Source organism: Cibotium barometz, chromosome 18 (genome assembly GCF_041138505.1).
Source record: "Cibotium barometz isolate CiBa-2024 chromosome 18, ASM4113850v1, whole genome shotgun sequence".
Lineage (NCBI taxonomy): Eukaryota > Viridiplantae > Streptophyta > Polypodiopsida > Cyatheales > Cibotiaceae > Cibotium > Cibotium barometz.
This window is the reverse complement of record NC_141063.1, coordinates 30,412,888-30,428,327: the sequence shown is the minus strand read 5'-3', so window position 1 is coordinate 30,428,327 and position 15,440 is coordinate 30,412,888. Positions and strand designations below refer to the sequence as shown.

At 43.3% G+C, this 15,440-nt stretch overlaps 1 protein-coding gene across 1 annotated transcript; it reads left to right on the top strand.

The window, feature by feature from the left end:
- Positions 1-5,788: 5,788 nt before the first annotated feature.
- LOC147629190 (putative cysteine protease RD19B) lies at positions 5,789-14,606 on the top strand. Its single transcript, XM_086812446.1, has 4 exons — positions 5,789-6,327; positions 13,380-13,499; positions 13,678-13,924; positions 14,100-14,606. Exons 1-4 carry the CDS (start codon positions 5,845-5,847, stop codon positions 14,372-14,374), a joined length of 1,125 nt encoding a protein of 374 aa, XP_086668572.1. The 5' UTR covers positions 5,789-5,844; the 3' UTR covers positions 14,375-14,606.
- Positions 14,607-15,440: the final 834 nt, after the last annotated feature.

The following is a 15,440-nucleotide window of genomic DNA, read 5'->3' as shown; positions in this document are numbered from 1 at the left end:
CTTTCCATGTTGAACCTCTTGAACAATGCTTGATGTACTTTGATTGCTTAATGACTATATCATCATTCTGCTGTATAAACTGCATACCCAAATAGTAGCGCAAAAGACCAAGGTGTGACATCTAGAAATTTGAGGCAAGGTGAGCCTTGAAGGTTGTAATGAAATCATCATTGGTGCCTATTACTAATGTGTCATCTATATAGAGAATGACAACAAGAAAATCCTACTTGTCCTTTTTCACATATATAGTGCTTTTCGTAGGACTAATCCATGTTCAATCAGAAAGGTATGAATCTTCTAGTACCAAGCTCTAGGAGCGTGTTTCAAACCACATAAAGCTTTATTAATCTTGTATACCTTTTGTTCTTGACTAGATTGGGCAAATCTAGCTGGTTGACTCAGATAAACTTCTTCCTACAAGTCACCATTCAAAAACACTGTTTTGATATACAATTGGTGTACTATTCATCCATGGTGGGCTACCAAAGCAAGAACAAATTGTATAGTGGTGGTGGTTATACAGGAAGTGGGAGCAAAAGTTTCATCATAATATCAATCCCTTTCTAGTGGCATAATCTTTTGCAACAAGTCTGGCCTTGAATCTGTCAATGCTTTTGACTTTAAAAACCCACTTAGTATCAATAGCTTTCTTTTTCCTAGTGGTGGGTAGATTCACTAAATCCCAAGTAGCATTTTTTTGAATGGCATGAATTTCATCTTGCATGGATTTTACCCAATTTGGATCTTCTTGAGCCTTTGTAAAAGACTCAGGTTCATCTATATCATGTAGAGAACTAACAAATGCAATCTCAATAATATCTACTCAAAAAGTGGTTCAAGCACCAGATCTGGTTCTACTCTGCAAAGGACCAAACAATTTTCTATCTTGCAAGGTGCTTCTAACCCATCTAGGCATAACCTTAGATTCATTGATTGCTAATCTTTTAGCATTTATTGCATCTTCCAGCTGATCTAAAGTTGGTGCATCAATTCCTTGAACATTCCCCCTTGCCACCAACACAAACAAGGATTAATAAGCAAAATCTACTAAGAATCAATAGAAATTGGTATAGGTAATAACCCATCAAACATGTCTAGAGAATTGGCATAGGCATGTCATCAAGCTTAGTTCTACTTTGTGCTGACACGTGCACATGCTAAAAAACCAAAAAACATGCCCTTGTTGAACCTTAGTTTTTCGATTAAACCAAGTCTCATAAGGAGTGGTAGTCTTCAAAGCTTTTAGTGGAGCACCTATTCAACACATTAGGTTGCACAAAGAATTGCGTCCATCAAAAACTTGTGTGGAAGCTGCTCGCCTTTAACCATGCATCTAACCATCTCCATGAGGGTCCTATTTTGTCTCTCAGGCGACACCATTTTGCTATGGTGTATAAGGAGTTGTACAATGATGTGCTTAATAACTTTTTGTGTCAAAAAATATTTGAATGCATTGGACCTCTCTCTATCTGAATAGAGAGCTAGAATTTTGAAGCCAATTTTATTTTCAACCTTAGCAACAAAGTGTTGAAAATGAGAAAATACCTCTGATTTTTCCTTCATAGGGTAAGACCAACCATATTTGCTTAGTTTATTGGATTCCTTCTTTTCCTTTTCCTTATTTTTTTAGTTTAAAGTAATTTTTAATTGTATGGTCAGACTTCTTACAATACTAGCAAAAAGTAACCTTCTTGCAATACCAATAAGCAACCTTCTTTGGCTATTAGGAATCACCCTCAACCTTATAAGTTTTGTTGGAATAAGTCTTCCACTGAAATTTCTTGCCCTTACCCTTGGCTGCTAGAGCTTGATCACTGCTAGAACTCTCAGAACATTCTTTATGGACTGAAACTGTTCCTCCTATAACAGTAACAAGATCGCCTCGTAAAGAAAGATGGAGGGAAGTATTAAAACCCAGATAAGATTCAGGCAATGAGTTAAGGGTGATGTTAATCATATTCTTTTCAAGGACTTCATAAATATTAAGAAGTTTCTCTCTCAAGTCTTGTAATTTTGTTAAATGTTCATTCATGGACCCCTTTTCTTGCATATTTTGATTATCAAGTTTGCCTTCTGAGATAGGAAATTCTCGCATAGTTTTTAGCCTGATACATAACTTCTAGAGTGTTCTAGGAACAATAGACCTTTTACAAGGCAATCACTGTAGAAGCTTGAGCATCGTATGAATCCCATGAATCCTATCCTTTTACAAGGCAGTCATCACTGCAGAAGCTTGAGCATCATATGATCCCATGAATCCTATCTTCTTTTGTCAGTAGTAGCAATTTTAGGAACTTGTTATTAGATCTATTGACCTTGACCTCTTTGAGGAGTAGCAGGAGCAATTTTGCTAGGGCAGGCGTTGTCACCATTGACATGCCCCCACAGGCCTTTTGCAACTAGGGCATTTCTGACCATAAAACTCCATAGGGAGTAATTTGACTCATCCAATTTATCCTCTTTGGAAAGAATACCAAACAAGTTATTTTCAGGGGAGTTGTGGCCATACCTGACTACTATGGAGAATTTGAGAAGAATAGATTCTATAATAAAGCTTGAATTGAAGTTAACAGTAGCATTACTGTTAAAGTCACTAGAAAGCTGTTGAAAAATCTTAGTCTAATCGCTGATTCAAGGCACTCTGATTGGACGATTGGACATGAAGAATTAGATGAGTGCGAGAAGAATTATCTATTAGACTCTTGGATCTCATCGATTAGATAAGATGAAATCGAACAATTACAAAAATGGATGATTTGAGAGGTACAATCGAGGAAAATTAGAGAATCACCAATTGAATGATTGAACTCGAGGCTCCAATCAGACGATTGGAGAATCACTGATCAACAAACGATTGGAGAGCTGATAGATCTTATGATTGATAAAGTACAATCGTGTGATTGGAGAAGTGGAGTTGCCGATCCTCAAAAGTAGAATTGGATGATCCCAAAGGTGGAATCGGTTGAGGTAGGATCATTGAAGGAAGTGGAATCTCCAAAAAATCCAGGAATCGAAATGATTCTAGAAAGTGGAACCGGTCAATTAGAGAGTTGAATCGAGCGATCGAAGAAACCCACAATTCAATGTAATGGGTACACAAGCTAGGGGTGCCAAGGTAAATATCAAATAGTATTTGGCAAACATACCAAAAGTACATGCACATCATCCAAGTTTGGGGATGTAGAAAAGAAGTAGGTGAGTATCTTAGCTATGGTTAGATGACTCCCATTTACTCACACTCTCTTGTAAGCATTTCTTAAGGCTTATGAAATCCATAAGGTCTAAGAATTGCCTAAACATTATGATGGGGATGTGGTTTTTAAACTCCCTTGTGCTTTTAATGGGAGTGCAATGGTAGGCATGGAGCAAAGGTATGATGGCCATGCTTGGATAGAGTATGCTACATGCACAAAGGGAATTTTTGTGGGTGTTATCACAGGAGAAGCAAGTGTGGTGGCCATCTTAGGTGAAATAATTTAGCTTATCAGTTCTTAGAGAGAACTAGTTTGACAAATGAAAAACAATGGCAAGGAAGATTGAAGAGGGTTCCCTCTATTGAAATGCTTGATATTGATGTAACTCTTGCATATAAACATTATGGTAAAAAAATTAAATGTATTTCTCAGTGTGAAGCTATCATCTACTATTGCTATCCTCTAGAGCAACAATTCACTAGTAGAGTTGTCATTCATACTGGCTTTTGTCAACACCCAGATGAAGAGGTTGTGTCACAGTTAAAAACAACTCAAATGGAAACACTTGTTGCAAAACATGCAATGATAAATATAAAGTTCTCTTGCAAGATAGTAGAGTTGAAGGTGATAGAAGATGTGGTCATGTGTATGTTAGCCAAGCCTGGGGGGGGATACTATCTCTACACTTGGAGACTCAGAATTACAAGATATCCTTGAGCCTATCACATCATATTTAAAATTAGCCCTTTTTTAATATAGTAACTTTTTTTCAAAATCCTATTAATGGAACCCTTTTGTAAATAAATTTCTCTCAAAAAAAGAATTAAAAATGTCCTTCTGTTGAACTTAGGTGATAGGTTACAAACTTTATAAGTGAATCCCCTGAGGGCCACCCTTGCCAACTCATGTAGTCTTGCAATCATATCTTGTGACTAGCATAGGATGTTGCCTCCTAAGGTGAAGGTAGCAACACTACCTGTGAAATAAAGCATGGGGCTACTTCTGCACTAGAAGGGGGCAATCCGCCGGTAGTATTGGAGGAAGATGAATAGATATCAAGCCCTTGGATAAAATTTCAGATTGAAGCAAAATTTATGTCAAGGTGTCTACTTATCAAAGTCTATAGCCATATGTAGAAAAACCTTTTGATCATATCAGGGGATCTACAACCTGAGGCGACCTAGGGTGTACAAGAGAAGCCTATGAAATTGAGTGGAATGCAGAGAAAGGAAAGAGGGATGAAAGTCTACAAGTGTAGTAATGCCACCTCCATCCCTTTTCTCCGACAAGGACAACAAGCTGCTAAAGCAGATTCATCGGGTGTGCTAGGTGTTGATCAATGGGATCCACCCTTACTTGAAGTGGCACTGAACCTCATGAAGGTCGTCGGACGGCTACCCACTCCGACATTGCCAATGTAGCCACATGGCCATTTCCATGACGTTACCTATTAGCAGTGACCCATGTACCCACCACCTTGTACAATACCTTATAATCATTAATCCACCTAATGGCTCCCCGACATTAGAAAAATCATTACTCTTGATCCGCGAAGGCGATTGGCAGTCCATCTCCACAGTTTTTTTTTCTCAATGCAAAAGAAAATCCCATGGAGGCGGATTCGAATGAGAGAGGGAGAGAGAAGCCTCATCTACCTTGCGTAGGACCAAGACTACTTTTGCATTGGGGTATTGCAATCGTCACCTTCTTTCATCGCGCAACAGCATTGCTCTTTGCCTGCACTTGATGGGAGTCAACCATCAAAACACCACCTATGCACATCCAAACAACAAAGAATACAGCCGTATGTGTGTGTGAAAGGGCTGTTGAGAGGGAGATGAAGGCACTAAAAGGCCTGCAATCCAGTGAACTATAATTAACTCGGGCATATAGTAGAGCTAATCAAGCGAAAATGAAAGGGCTGGCAAGCGCCTTTTGCATGCTCGATTTGGATAGCGAGACGACTTCATCGGCGATGCCAACGAGCTCCATCACGTGGCGGCCAGGCTATCGGCAGTGACCCACCACCAAGGCATCCTTCTATCATCAAGGCCTTCACCCTGATGGAATGCCACTAGATGATTTGACGCCCACAACCTCAACGATGATGGTAAGGTCGACTTCTACGAGTTCAAGCGCCTCATGATCATTGCTTGTTGGTGTGTCAGTCTAACAAAAATCCACTAGCATTGCACGTTGTAGAGGGCATTGCAAGTTGTAGAGGGCCCTGTGCTTGGAAAGGCCGTTGCTAATTGCTGCAAAGTATCAATTGTTGATGTGTCGGCTCCCAAACATCGCACACACCATTTGCATTAGGGTAGCACCCTTTGTGTTCAATCTTAACGTAATGTGGTGAAACTCTTAGATTTATCAAAGTTAAAGGTTCAATAATGTTCGTCTCCATTAATTAATTGATTTTCTTTTTTTTTAAACTCATTGTAGGCCCCTATTACATGAGATTCCAATTTGAGCCTTTCAAAACAGAAATATTGAAAAAAAAATCAGAAAGTGAAAGGTTCAAATTCGATTAGGTTCCTTATGGACACGTGGCATCTAGCTAATGGCCAGGTGAAATATAGGAATCTTGTTAATGACAAAAACTATGAGTTAATAAGGTCGCCCTCGAGGTTCGGTCACAGGAATTGCTGCCATGAAAACATCCAAGGGAACCTGCCTTGTGCTTTTGGTTATCACTAGTCTCATAGCAGCGTCTGTAGCAGCAGAAGAAGATGTGATTCGCCAAGTGACAGAGCCCGTTGTGAAGCCGGGTCACGCGGGCTATGGCATCCCTATACACAGCCCCCTGCAGGGCTCTCCGGAGGCGCTGTTCAAGCGCTTCATGGCGCTCTACAACAAATCGTATGCCACCGCGCGTGAACGGGTGCATCGCTTCCGCATCTTCAAGGGCAATCTGGCCAAGGCTGCCCAGGCCCAGCTGCTGGACCCCTCGGCGACCCACGGCATCACCATGTTCTCGGATCTCACCGAAGAAGAGTTCGCCCAACACTACCTGGGGTTGAATAGCATGGGCCCTTCTCCGTCCAGCAACCAGGCCCCTCTTCTGCCCACCAATGACCTGCCCACTGAATTCGACTGGAGAGACCTTGGTGCCGTATCTGAAGTCAAGAATCAGGTGAGTGGCTTGCGCATGTATGCGTACACATAAGGCATGTATATTGGTCACATGGCTTTTAATATGTCCATGGAAGACATGTATATGTGAGGTTCTAGTGGGAGGTGGAATTTGTATTCAGCCCCTTTGTGCTTTGAAGGTATGCTTGCTGTAACATAAACGTGCTTCTTTATGAAGGGGATGAAGGAGGCAAGGCGGCCTGGATCCATAGACTCTAGTGAGCCTCAACATGGAATTGAAAGGGGGAAACTAGGCAGCACTCACATGAAAAGGACAGAGGAGTGTAGTTTTGGGCATGTTTATTCTCATGCATGCATCCATGTGTGAAGGACAGAAAAGTGTAGTTTTTGGAGAGAGAAAGTTCCACGGAAGAGGTGCTGGGTTCAAGTCTCACCCCCTACAGCCAGAAGAGGGGGCAAGGGGAAGTCCCACTCGCAGGTGCGTGAAAATGCTCTCTTAAAAGAATGTTGGAAAGCTGTAGATAATATGGGACTGCTTTCATTGGCGCGGCTGGGCTTCGTCTATATGATGGGTGCCTGGGTTTTATTACAGACATTTGTGCGTTAATGGCAAAGACTCTTAGTCGTGAGCTTAACAGTAGCTATTGGCAGATCCAATCCAACCCTTGTGCATGCAACTGGTTTGATTGTGTAATGCACAACAAGACCTTCTTTCTACCTTTATTCTAGTGAGCATGAAGCAATCCACTTTAATCTTTATAACAAGAGGTAGAGCTGAAGAGAGAGAGAGAGAGAGCAGAGAAAACCAGCAGATTGGGTCCCAATACACCCACTGAAGGGCCCTCTCCTGCAAGCAGGAGTATTTGCTTTATCACTTTGGAGAACTGTTACAATGCAGAGAACTTACTGAGTATGACTGACGGAGACTGCCAAACGCAAGGATGTTGTGGACTGGACATCTGCTGAACCATCAAGCGGGTTGAAAGCAACTTTAAAGCCACTTTGGATAACCTTATGCACACCCAAATCTGACAAGGGAGATGCACTACTGAAGGCTGACTGCTGAAGTGAACTTCGGGGCTGCCTATGGACTGAAGCACTAGGTGCTTGGCTGAGATTTATGCATGCGAAAGGGGCACACATATCTGTACTGTTTCTATGGTTGAAAGAATGATTTATGCAAGGAATGAGGGGCTGCTTAAAATAGGAAACCTATGTTGCTAGTCGGTGGTCTTTCACTGTCAGCTTGCTATTTATGCCCATGACCGAGTATTATAAGCATTAAATGCTTGCACATGCTAGCCGACTAGCATAAAATGTTGGCCAACTGTATAAAATGTTGGCCGACTACAGATAGTGGCTGGAAATGCCTGTTAACAGCCCTAAAGGTTGGCCGACCTGGTGTGTGGGCTTCTTATGATGCCTAGCATCTTATGCAAGGCATGTAGGGTGGCCCATGTATCTAGGCTTCTAAATGCTTTTACATGCTTTGTTTTATGCAACTAATGGACTCACTTATGCCCTATCCTCAGGTGACCTATATGCTTGTTCTCCAAGTGGTTTAAGGGATTGACCTTGACACCTAAGGCTGGGAGACTAACCTACATAGCTCGTGCCTGACGTGTCCCGGACTAGGGCTCACAATGGGGTCACGGCGTACAACAAGTAATCATAAAAATGGTACTACATTTCCGTATAAGTATAGCATTGTTGATGATCCAATGTGTCACACTGCACCTCAGTGCATGGTGCTGTGACATGCCCTCCTCCTTAGCTTGGCAGTAGTTGCATGGCCTCCAAGTAGTCCAGCAATAACTAGGGATACTTCTGGAAGAAATCCTCGTTTATCAAGCCAAACAGCTTCGTGAGTGCTACGGTCTTTGAACTTTGTGTAGAACTGGCTGATTCTTTGATCGGAACCATGCTTTCACTTATGGAGGAGAATCTACTCGGGCTCAATGACTGCTGATTCGTTGACCACTTTAGGTTGCTGCTCATTCGGAGCCTCTTGTAAGGATGGTCCAACATAGGTCATAAGACTGAGGCTCGAAATTTCGAATAGGAAACTTTGATGTTCGTAGCTAACCTCTTGAGAAATTGTTTCAGCGTCTCGTTCCCCGACTCTCCCAACTGTTGTGCCCTTATTGGAATAGGTCAAAATGAGCGAGACCCATTTTGCGAGAGTTTGTAAAACTCATCCTCCAAATTGGTCATGTACTAGGGTGCAAGGAATCTTGCTTTGAGGTCAGACACAAAAGTCTCACATACGTAATGGGTCGTGCTTGTGGTTAGGTTTGTATGGAGACCTGACCAATGTTGCTACCAAGTAACGGCCTCTCCTGTGAGGTGTGGAGACACCAGATAGACTCTGTCTTCTTGTGGATCTGAAACTTTGTCTAAAGGAAAATATGCAACAAATTGGTGAACCAATTGTGTAACTAGAGATTGATCACACTTACCATCATACTTATTGAAATTTGGTTGGCTCGTATGGCGGTGGTTAGGTCTGTATGGAGACCGGACCAATGTTGCTGTTAGACATCATCCCCTACTTGTTGGCTTCCTATTTGGTGTCCTATTTTACCCTCTAGGGCTGACTGTGTTAGTCTAAGGGACTGGTCACCCCTCATATATTTTTCCATATTTTTTCCCATTTTATGGAGTCCTGGGTATTTTCCCAATCGTGTAGGTATTTTAGCTCCAGTCGGCTGCCTTCATGTAGAGGTATACCTCCCTCATATTTTACTGCTTAGCATTGCTTGTCTAGCTTGTCTAGCTGCAGTCCCTCACTTACGAGGTTCTCCCCTCTTGCTCGGGACATGTATTCCTTTTGGTGATGATATTGAGAGCAGGTTCTCACCTGTGTTTCCTCTCCATCTCTCTCTCTCACTCTCTCTCCTGTGTTTCCACTTTCCCTTCTTTCGCTGCACATTCTATCATGGTACCATAGCGCCGGTGGTTGTCAGCGTTGGATGCTCCCTCCTCTACCACTTCAGATCTGCATTTTTCTACCCATGGACAGATCTGCGTTTTTTCACCAGTTGAAGCTTGCGTTTCAGATTTTCAAGGGCTGATTCATCACCACTTCAGTGGGTTGCAGTTTCTCCTCTTCAAGGCGTCAGTTTGCAGCCTGTGGAAAGCCTGACAGGGGTGTTTTTCTCGACAGCATACTTGCCCATCTTGGCGGCACCCTCCAGGGGTTCTCAGGTGTTTTTTTTTTCAAGTCTGGGCAGCAACATAGCTGTCCCAAACAGGTTGCGTTTTTGGCCTGTTTGGGCTTGCTTTCCCAGCCCTGATCTTGGAGCTCTTTGGGCTCCCTTTTGCTTGTCCCTTCTGATTATCTTGTGCCATCCCTCCCTCCCTCCCCGATTGTTCTCTGCAGCAGTTCTTGATCCGAGGCTTCAGCGTTTCCATATTCAGCCTATTCTACAGCCTCTTATACCTCTGCGTTTTCAGATTTGCAGCCATGGTTGCTGCGTTTTTCTGAACCGATCTTGCTGGTAGCTCTACCTTCACCTGGGCTTCTTCTGTTGGACCCAAAGGTACCTTCTCTTCAGCATTTTCCTCATAGGAGGTGTGGACACTGGGTGACCTGAATTTTCAGGTTTGTAGCCCTTGTTTGGCTGCGTTTTCTTCTCCAGTGGACACAGATCACTTGCAGAGGGGGTTTCTTGTTTGGATTGTGGCTTTGGAGGCAGTTTGGTACTTGAGGAGGATTCTGAATTTCAGATTTGAGTCAGCGTTTTGCTGATTTTGGAGCATCTATACCTGTGTTTTGTTCCTGGCCTACCCGGTTTCTACATGTTCCTTGCCTTCTGTTGGCGGTGGAGTGCTATTTTTTGCTGGATAGCAATATTTTGGCTGCGTTTTGCTTCCCACAGGAGTTTTCTACACTCAAGGGGGCCTATCTCCAGCTACTTCACTTGAGGATTAGTTTTGGGAGCTGTTTTGTATCTGTGGAGACTTTCTTCTATGACAGGAGTTTCCAGTTTTCTGGAGGAGAGCAGTGATCTTTTCAGAGATCCTGAGCAGAGTTTATTTTGTTCAAGCTTGTGTTCTTTGCAGTATTTGCAGAACGAGGGTGTTTTTGCCCTTGCGGTGTGATCTTTTCACATGGATCCTTTATTTGTTGCTGGTTCTTGGGATATGGTTCTTCTTTTGGAACAGTCTTTTGCTATCTTTGATACTTTTGAGGACTTTGTTACCACTGTAGTTTATATGCCTGCTTCCCTTCCTCATTATGAGGAGTCTATCTCTGCATCTCTTTGTGATGCTTCTGAGGATGCCCCTCCCCCTGCTAGTTCTGCAGGCTTGTTTTTTTGGAGGATGGTTTTTTGGACCCGGTGGGATGCTTTGGATCTGTGGTTGCGAACCGTGCTTGGGGCACAGTGGTACTTCCATGGATTCAGAATTAGGTTGGGCTTATATCAGTCCGACGATATCTTTTTTCAGAGCGGGATATGGAGTCCTTTCATTTTGCAATGCCAATGCCCACCTCCGTGGTGTGTACTTATGTGCAGCATTGGGTAACTCATGTTATGGAGTTTGAGTAGATGGACCCTATCTTTTCTACAGAGTCTTTACATCTTGCGATGTCGATCTTTTCAGAGGATGCTTTTGTACAGCATTTGGCTACTCTTGGTACAGAGTTGAAGTAGATTGACTCTATTTCTTTTGAGAGTTCCACTGAGGAGCAGTTTGCTTCTCCCAGGATTGGTTATATACAGGATCTAATCTTGGTTGGTTTTGAGGTTTTTCATACCTTCTCTAGGCTGGATACACGACATTCTACTTCGGGGAGTGTTCTTACACTTGGGTTTGGAACCATTATTTGGAGCAGCACGTCGCAGCCTATATGGTTGTTTTCTTCCAGAGGAAGGGTGTACCTGGCAGCTTGTTCTGTTGCTTTTGTAGCTGAGTTGCTGAGGAGATTGCTTGTGGAGCTTTCTTGGTACCTGTTTCTGCAGTCTTTCATCTTTGATCGAGGACGGCATCTCTAGCTTCTTGGAGTTTGCTCAGCATCCGGTGCTGAGAGGGGGTGTTAGACATCATCCCCTACTTGCTGGCTTCCTATTTGGTGTCCTATTTTAGCCTCTAGGGCTGACCATGTTAGTCTAAGGGGCTGGTCACCCCTCACATATTTTTTCCCATTTTATGGAGTCTTGGGTATTTTCCCAGTGGTGTAGGTATTTTAGCTCCAGTCGGCTGCCTTCATGTAGAGGTATATATAGCCAGCATGCCTCCCTCATATCTCACTGCTTAGCATTGCTTGTCTAGCTACAGTCCCTCACTTATGAGGTTCTCCCCTCTTGCTCGGGACATGTATTCCTTTTGGTGATGATATTGAGAGCAAGTTCTCACCTGTGTTTCCTCTCTCTCTCTCTCTCTCTCTCTCTCTCTCTCCTGTGTTTCCACTTTCCCTTCTTCCGCTGCACATTCTATCAGTTGCCACCGAGTAATGGCTTCTCCCATGAGGTGTGGAGCCACCATATGGACTTTGTCTTGTGGATCTGAAACTTTCGCTAAAGGAAAATATGCAACAAATTGGTGAACAAACTATGTAACTACAGAATGATCACACTTACCATCGTACTTAACTGAAATATGGTTGAGCTTGTATGACGGTGGTTGATGGAGCGGCGGATGAGGTACTAGGACCAAGTGCCAATTTGGGAAGACCATAGCATCTCCTCTTTGTGATGGGAGCTCGCCATGTTGTTGAAGGAGATCCTAGATCTGCAGCTTCCAGTTTGGCTCTCAGAAGGGATTGCACATGCTGAGTAGTGACACCTTGGGTATGTTGTGCCATAGGATCACGTGTTTGTGTTGGCTGCCGCTACTCTCTACGCCCTCGGCTCTCCCAGACTCAACCCAAAAGCAATGTGAAGATACCCTCAGCTGGCCAATTACTATCCACATGGCATGCGACATGTGCATCTGTTAGTACCCTTGGCCCTCAAGGAACCCATCTCAGAAAGTCTCAAACAATGCTCTCTATAAAACTGAGGTTTCGTGGATGGTAAGCTCTGGTGGGGACACCCATGTCTGGCTCGTGTGGAGCCCAGGTCCAGCCCTATTAGACAGTTGATCTCCTGCTGTGAGAGATTATAAAATGGAGAGTTCAGGCTGTATTGGAAGGGAGGAAGGCGGTCCATCTGGGGCCCGTGCCCGTTAAACCAAACAACCACTTGAGAGTACCATGATCTGCAATCTCCATCCGGATGTAACTGCATCGATGACTCAAGGGCTAATCTCGGAAGGCGCTCACTGTCAAGTGTGTACATTATGAATATAGGTAATGGTATGAAAGAGGGCATCTATGATGAAAGGGGCGGCTCCAAACTCTGCTAGCACGATCTCATGTGGCACATATGGCTTACTCCTGATCATACTTGAGAGCAACATCACCTGGAGTCTCTCTATGCTCTTCTAGGTTGCCTCTCTAGGATTGGGTCCCTAGAAGAGGGGCCCATACATTGAGAGAGAGAGAGAGAGAGCTTGGGTCCAATAGGTGAGAGAATTATACAAACTTGTAAATATGACCATGAAAGTGAATTATAAATTTCTTAGTGATAGTGTCTAAAGGAAACCTGGTCATTCACCGCCACTTCCTTGGCCATTGGTCTCCCTTCCCTTGGACTCCCCATAGTTGTCACATGTACCGATTAATTTGGTGGCATGTGGACATATTCTAGCAATTTAGGGGCAGGTTGACTACCCAACAGGTGTCCACACATGCCTACGCTAGGCGCCCAAGAGTTGTGGGTACCTTTTTAGCCTAGAATGAATGGGTGAAATGACTTTCATGACTTTATTTTTGGGCTTGCAAAAGGCTTTCTGACTGGAGTTAGTTGGACAAGAGTTTTGCCTATAAATAGCATGGCAAGGATCAGTATTGAGCATTCAGAAGTCGGAAAGGCAAGCCTCAGCCCTGGATGAGCAGTTGGCTTCCCTGCCCAGCATTCGTGACATTTCAAGTAACCAAATGTAGCACTGTATCAATTGTTGGTTCATCTCACCGAGTATCAGTCAAACAACAAAGGTTTACCCTGCTGGATTTGTTATTTGATAGTTTTTGCTGTTTTTCCCCAGGGTTTATGTGGCTCCTGTTGGAGTTTCAGCACAACTGGAGCAGTGGAGGGTGCCCATTTTGTGGCCACTGGAAAGCTTCTTTCCCTGAGTGAGCAGCAGCTTGTCGACTGTGACCATGAGGTACCCTCTTCTTGTACATTTGGTTTTACATACTGCAAATTTGGTTGCAGGTTTGTGCTTATTTCCAGAGACATTACGCACAACGTTACCATTTTCTTATTCATGTATCATACACACATGCACATATGCTGAATATCAATTTATGGGACTTACCATTTTCTTATTCATGTGGGTACAGTGTGATCCTGACTATGGCCAAAATGCATGTGACTCTGGTTGCATGGGAGGGCTGATGACGAGTGCTTTCAGCTATGTTCAAAAGGCTGGAGGGTTGCAGTTGGAAAATGATTATCCCTACAAAGGCAAGAAAGGCCAATGCAACTTTGATGCTTCAAAAGTAGCAGTGAAGGTGGTGAATTTCAGTACAGTTGTTGTGGACGAAGATCAGATAGCAGCAAACTTAGTAAAGAATGGGCCCTTAGCCAGTGAGTAAAGCTTTCATCTCTCTTGAAGATGATACTTCAAAGCAACTATCTTTTATAATTGTGCTTTTTATGGGCAAACGTTTATGGCTGGAAGAGGCTTCATTAAAGGTCCCTATGTTGTGAAAATTTGAGTTGATTAACTTTACTGAAGAGATATTTCATGCTCTCTTTGCAGTTGGAATCAACGCTTTGTTCATGCAAACCTACATAGGTGGAGTCTCTTGCCCTTATCTCTGCAGCAAGAAGCGCTTGGATCATGGAGTTCTCTTGGTCGGCTTTGGGGAGAACGGGTTTTCTCCTGCAAGATTGAAGGAGAAGCCTTACTGGATCATCAAGAACTCATGGGGACCCCACTGGGGTGAGAAGGGTTTCTACAAGATTTGCCGGGGTCACAATGAATGCGGCATGGACACCATGGTTTCCACTGTGGCCGCTGCCATTATTGAGTAAAGGAGATTTTTATAAGAAGGCCCTGAAGAACTAGCTTTTATTGGCCATATTCATATTTTTATTTACCATGTCTTGGGCCTAATCGGATGGTGGATCTTCAGGCCCAGTTATTTATTTCCAGTTTTTGCTTGTACAGGGCCTGCTTTGACAGTCTGGTTGTGGGAACCACTTTACTATTTCTAGTTTTTGTATGTACAGGGTTGATACCAATAAGTTAAACTTTGTGAATTAACCAGGCTCTAGTGTTAGTGGTTTTAAAGTGGGTTGCAATGGGGGTGGTATGGGCCTGTTGATGACACTCATGCAGTGTAGTCTTTATTTCAACATGCACCATTATTATTGTTACAAGGTACAACTTTACACAGGTACCATAGCAAAGTTGTTAAGGTGCACTAAGGCTTTTAGCAGGGGCCTGTGGCTATGAGGACATGATGCCCACCCAACTCCAAGTAGGGTAGGATGCTGCCCTATAGCCTCTTCTTATTGAACCCTTCAAAACTCTAAGTAGGATGAGGCACACGGCATGATCCCTTGCTCTCCTGTTGAGCAGCACAAAGGTGATCTCCTAGAAAGCAATTCACTGGATTGCTGAGTGAATTGTCCTTGGTGGAATTCAATCAAGGCTTTCTTGCAAGCTGTTCTTGAGTGAATTGGCCCTAGTGGAATTCAATCAAGGCATCCTTGCGAGCTATTCCTTGACCCTTTTTTTTTTTTGGTTACAAGCTATTAAATTTCTTGAGAAGCCTCATGAAGACATGAGGTAATCAAGCTTGTATGTAGTCATTACACTACACGATCAAGATTTTGACTCTGCCCTTGCATCTGTGAGTCTCGTTCACATGCAATGATTGTCAAAATACGTTGCATGTAATCAAGGCTAGGAGAGTTGGCTAGCTCATCACACAACCATAGCTGTGTCTCAAGAGTAAAACTCTTAACGGCAAATCAACTAATCATAGAAAACATTGGTATAGCCTTCAGAATCCAGTATCCAGTTATCAAACTAGCATTGGACCTTAAGCCTAACATGATCCTACCTAGTAAGGTCCTAGCTCTTAAGAACCCT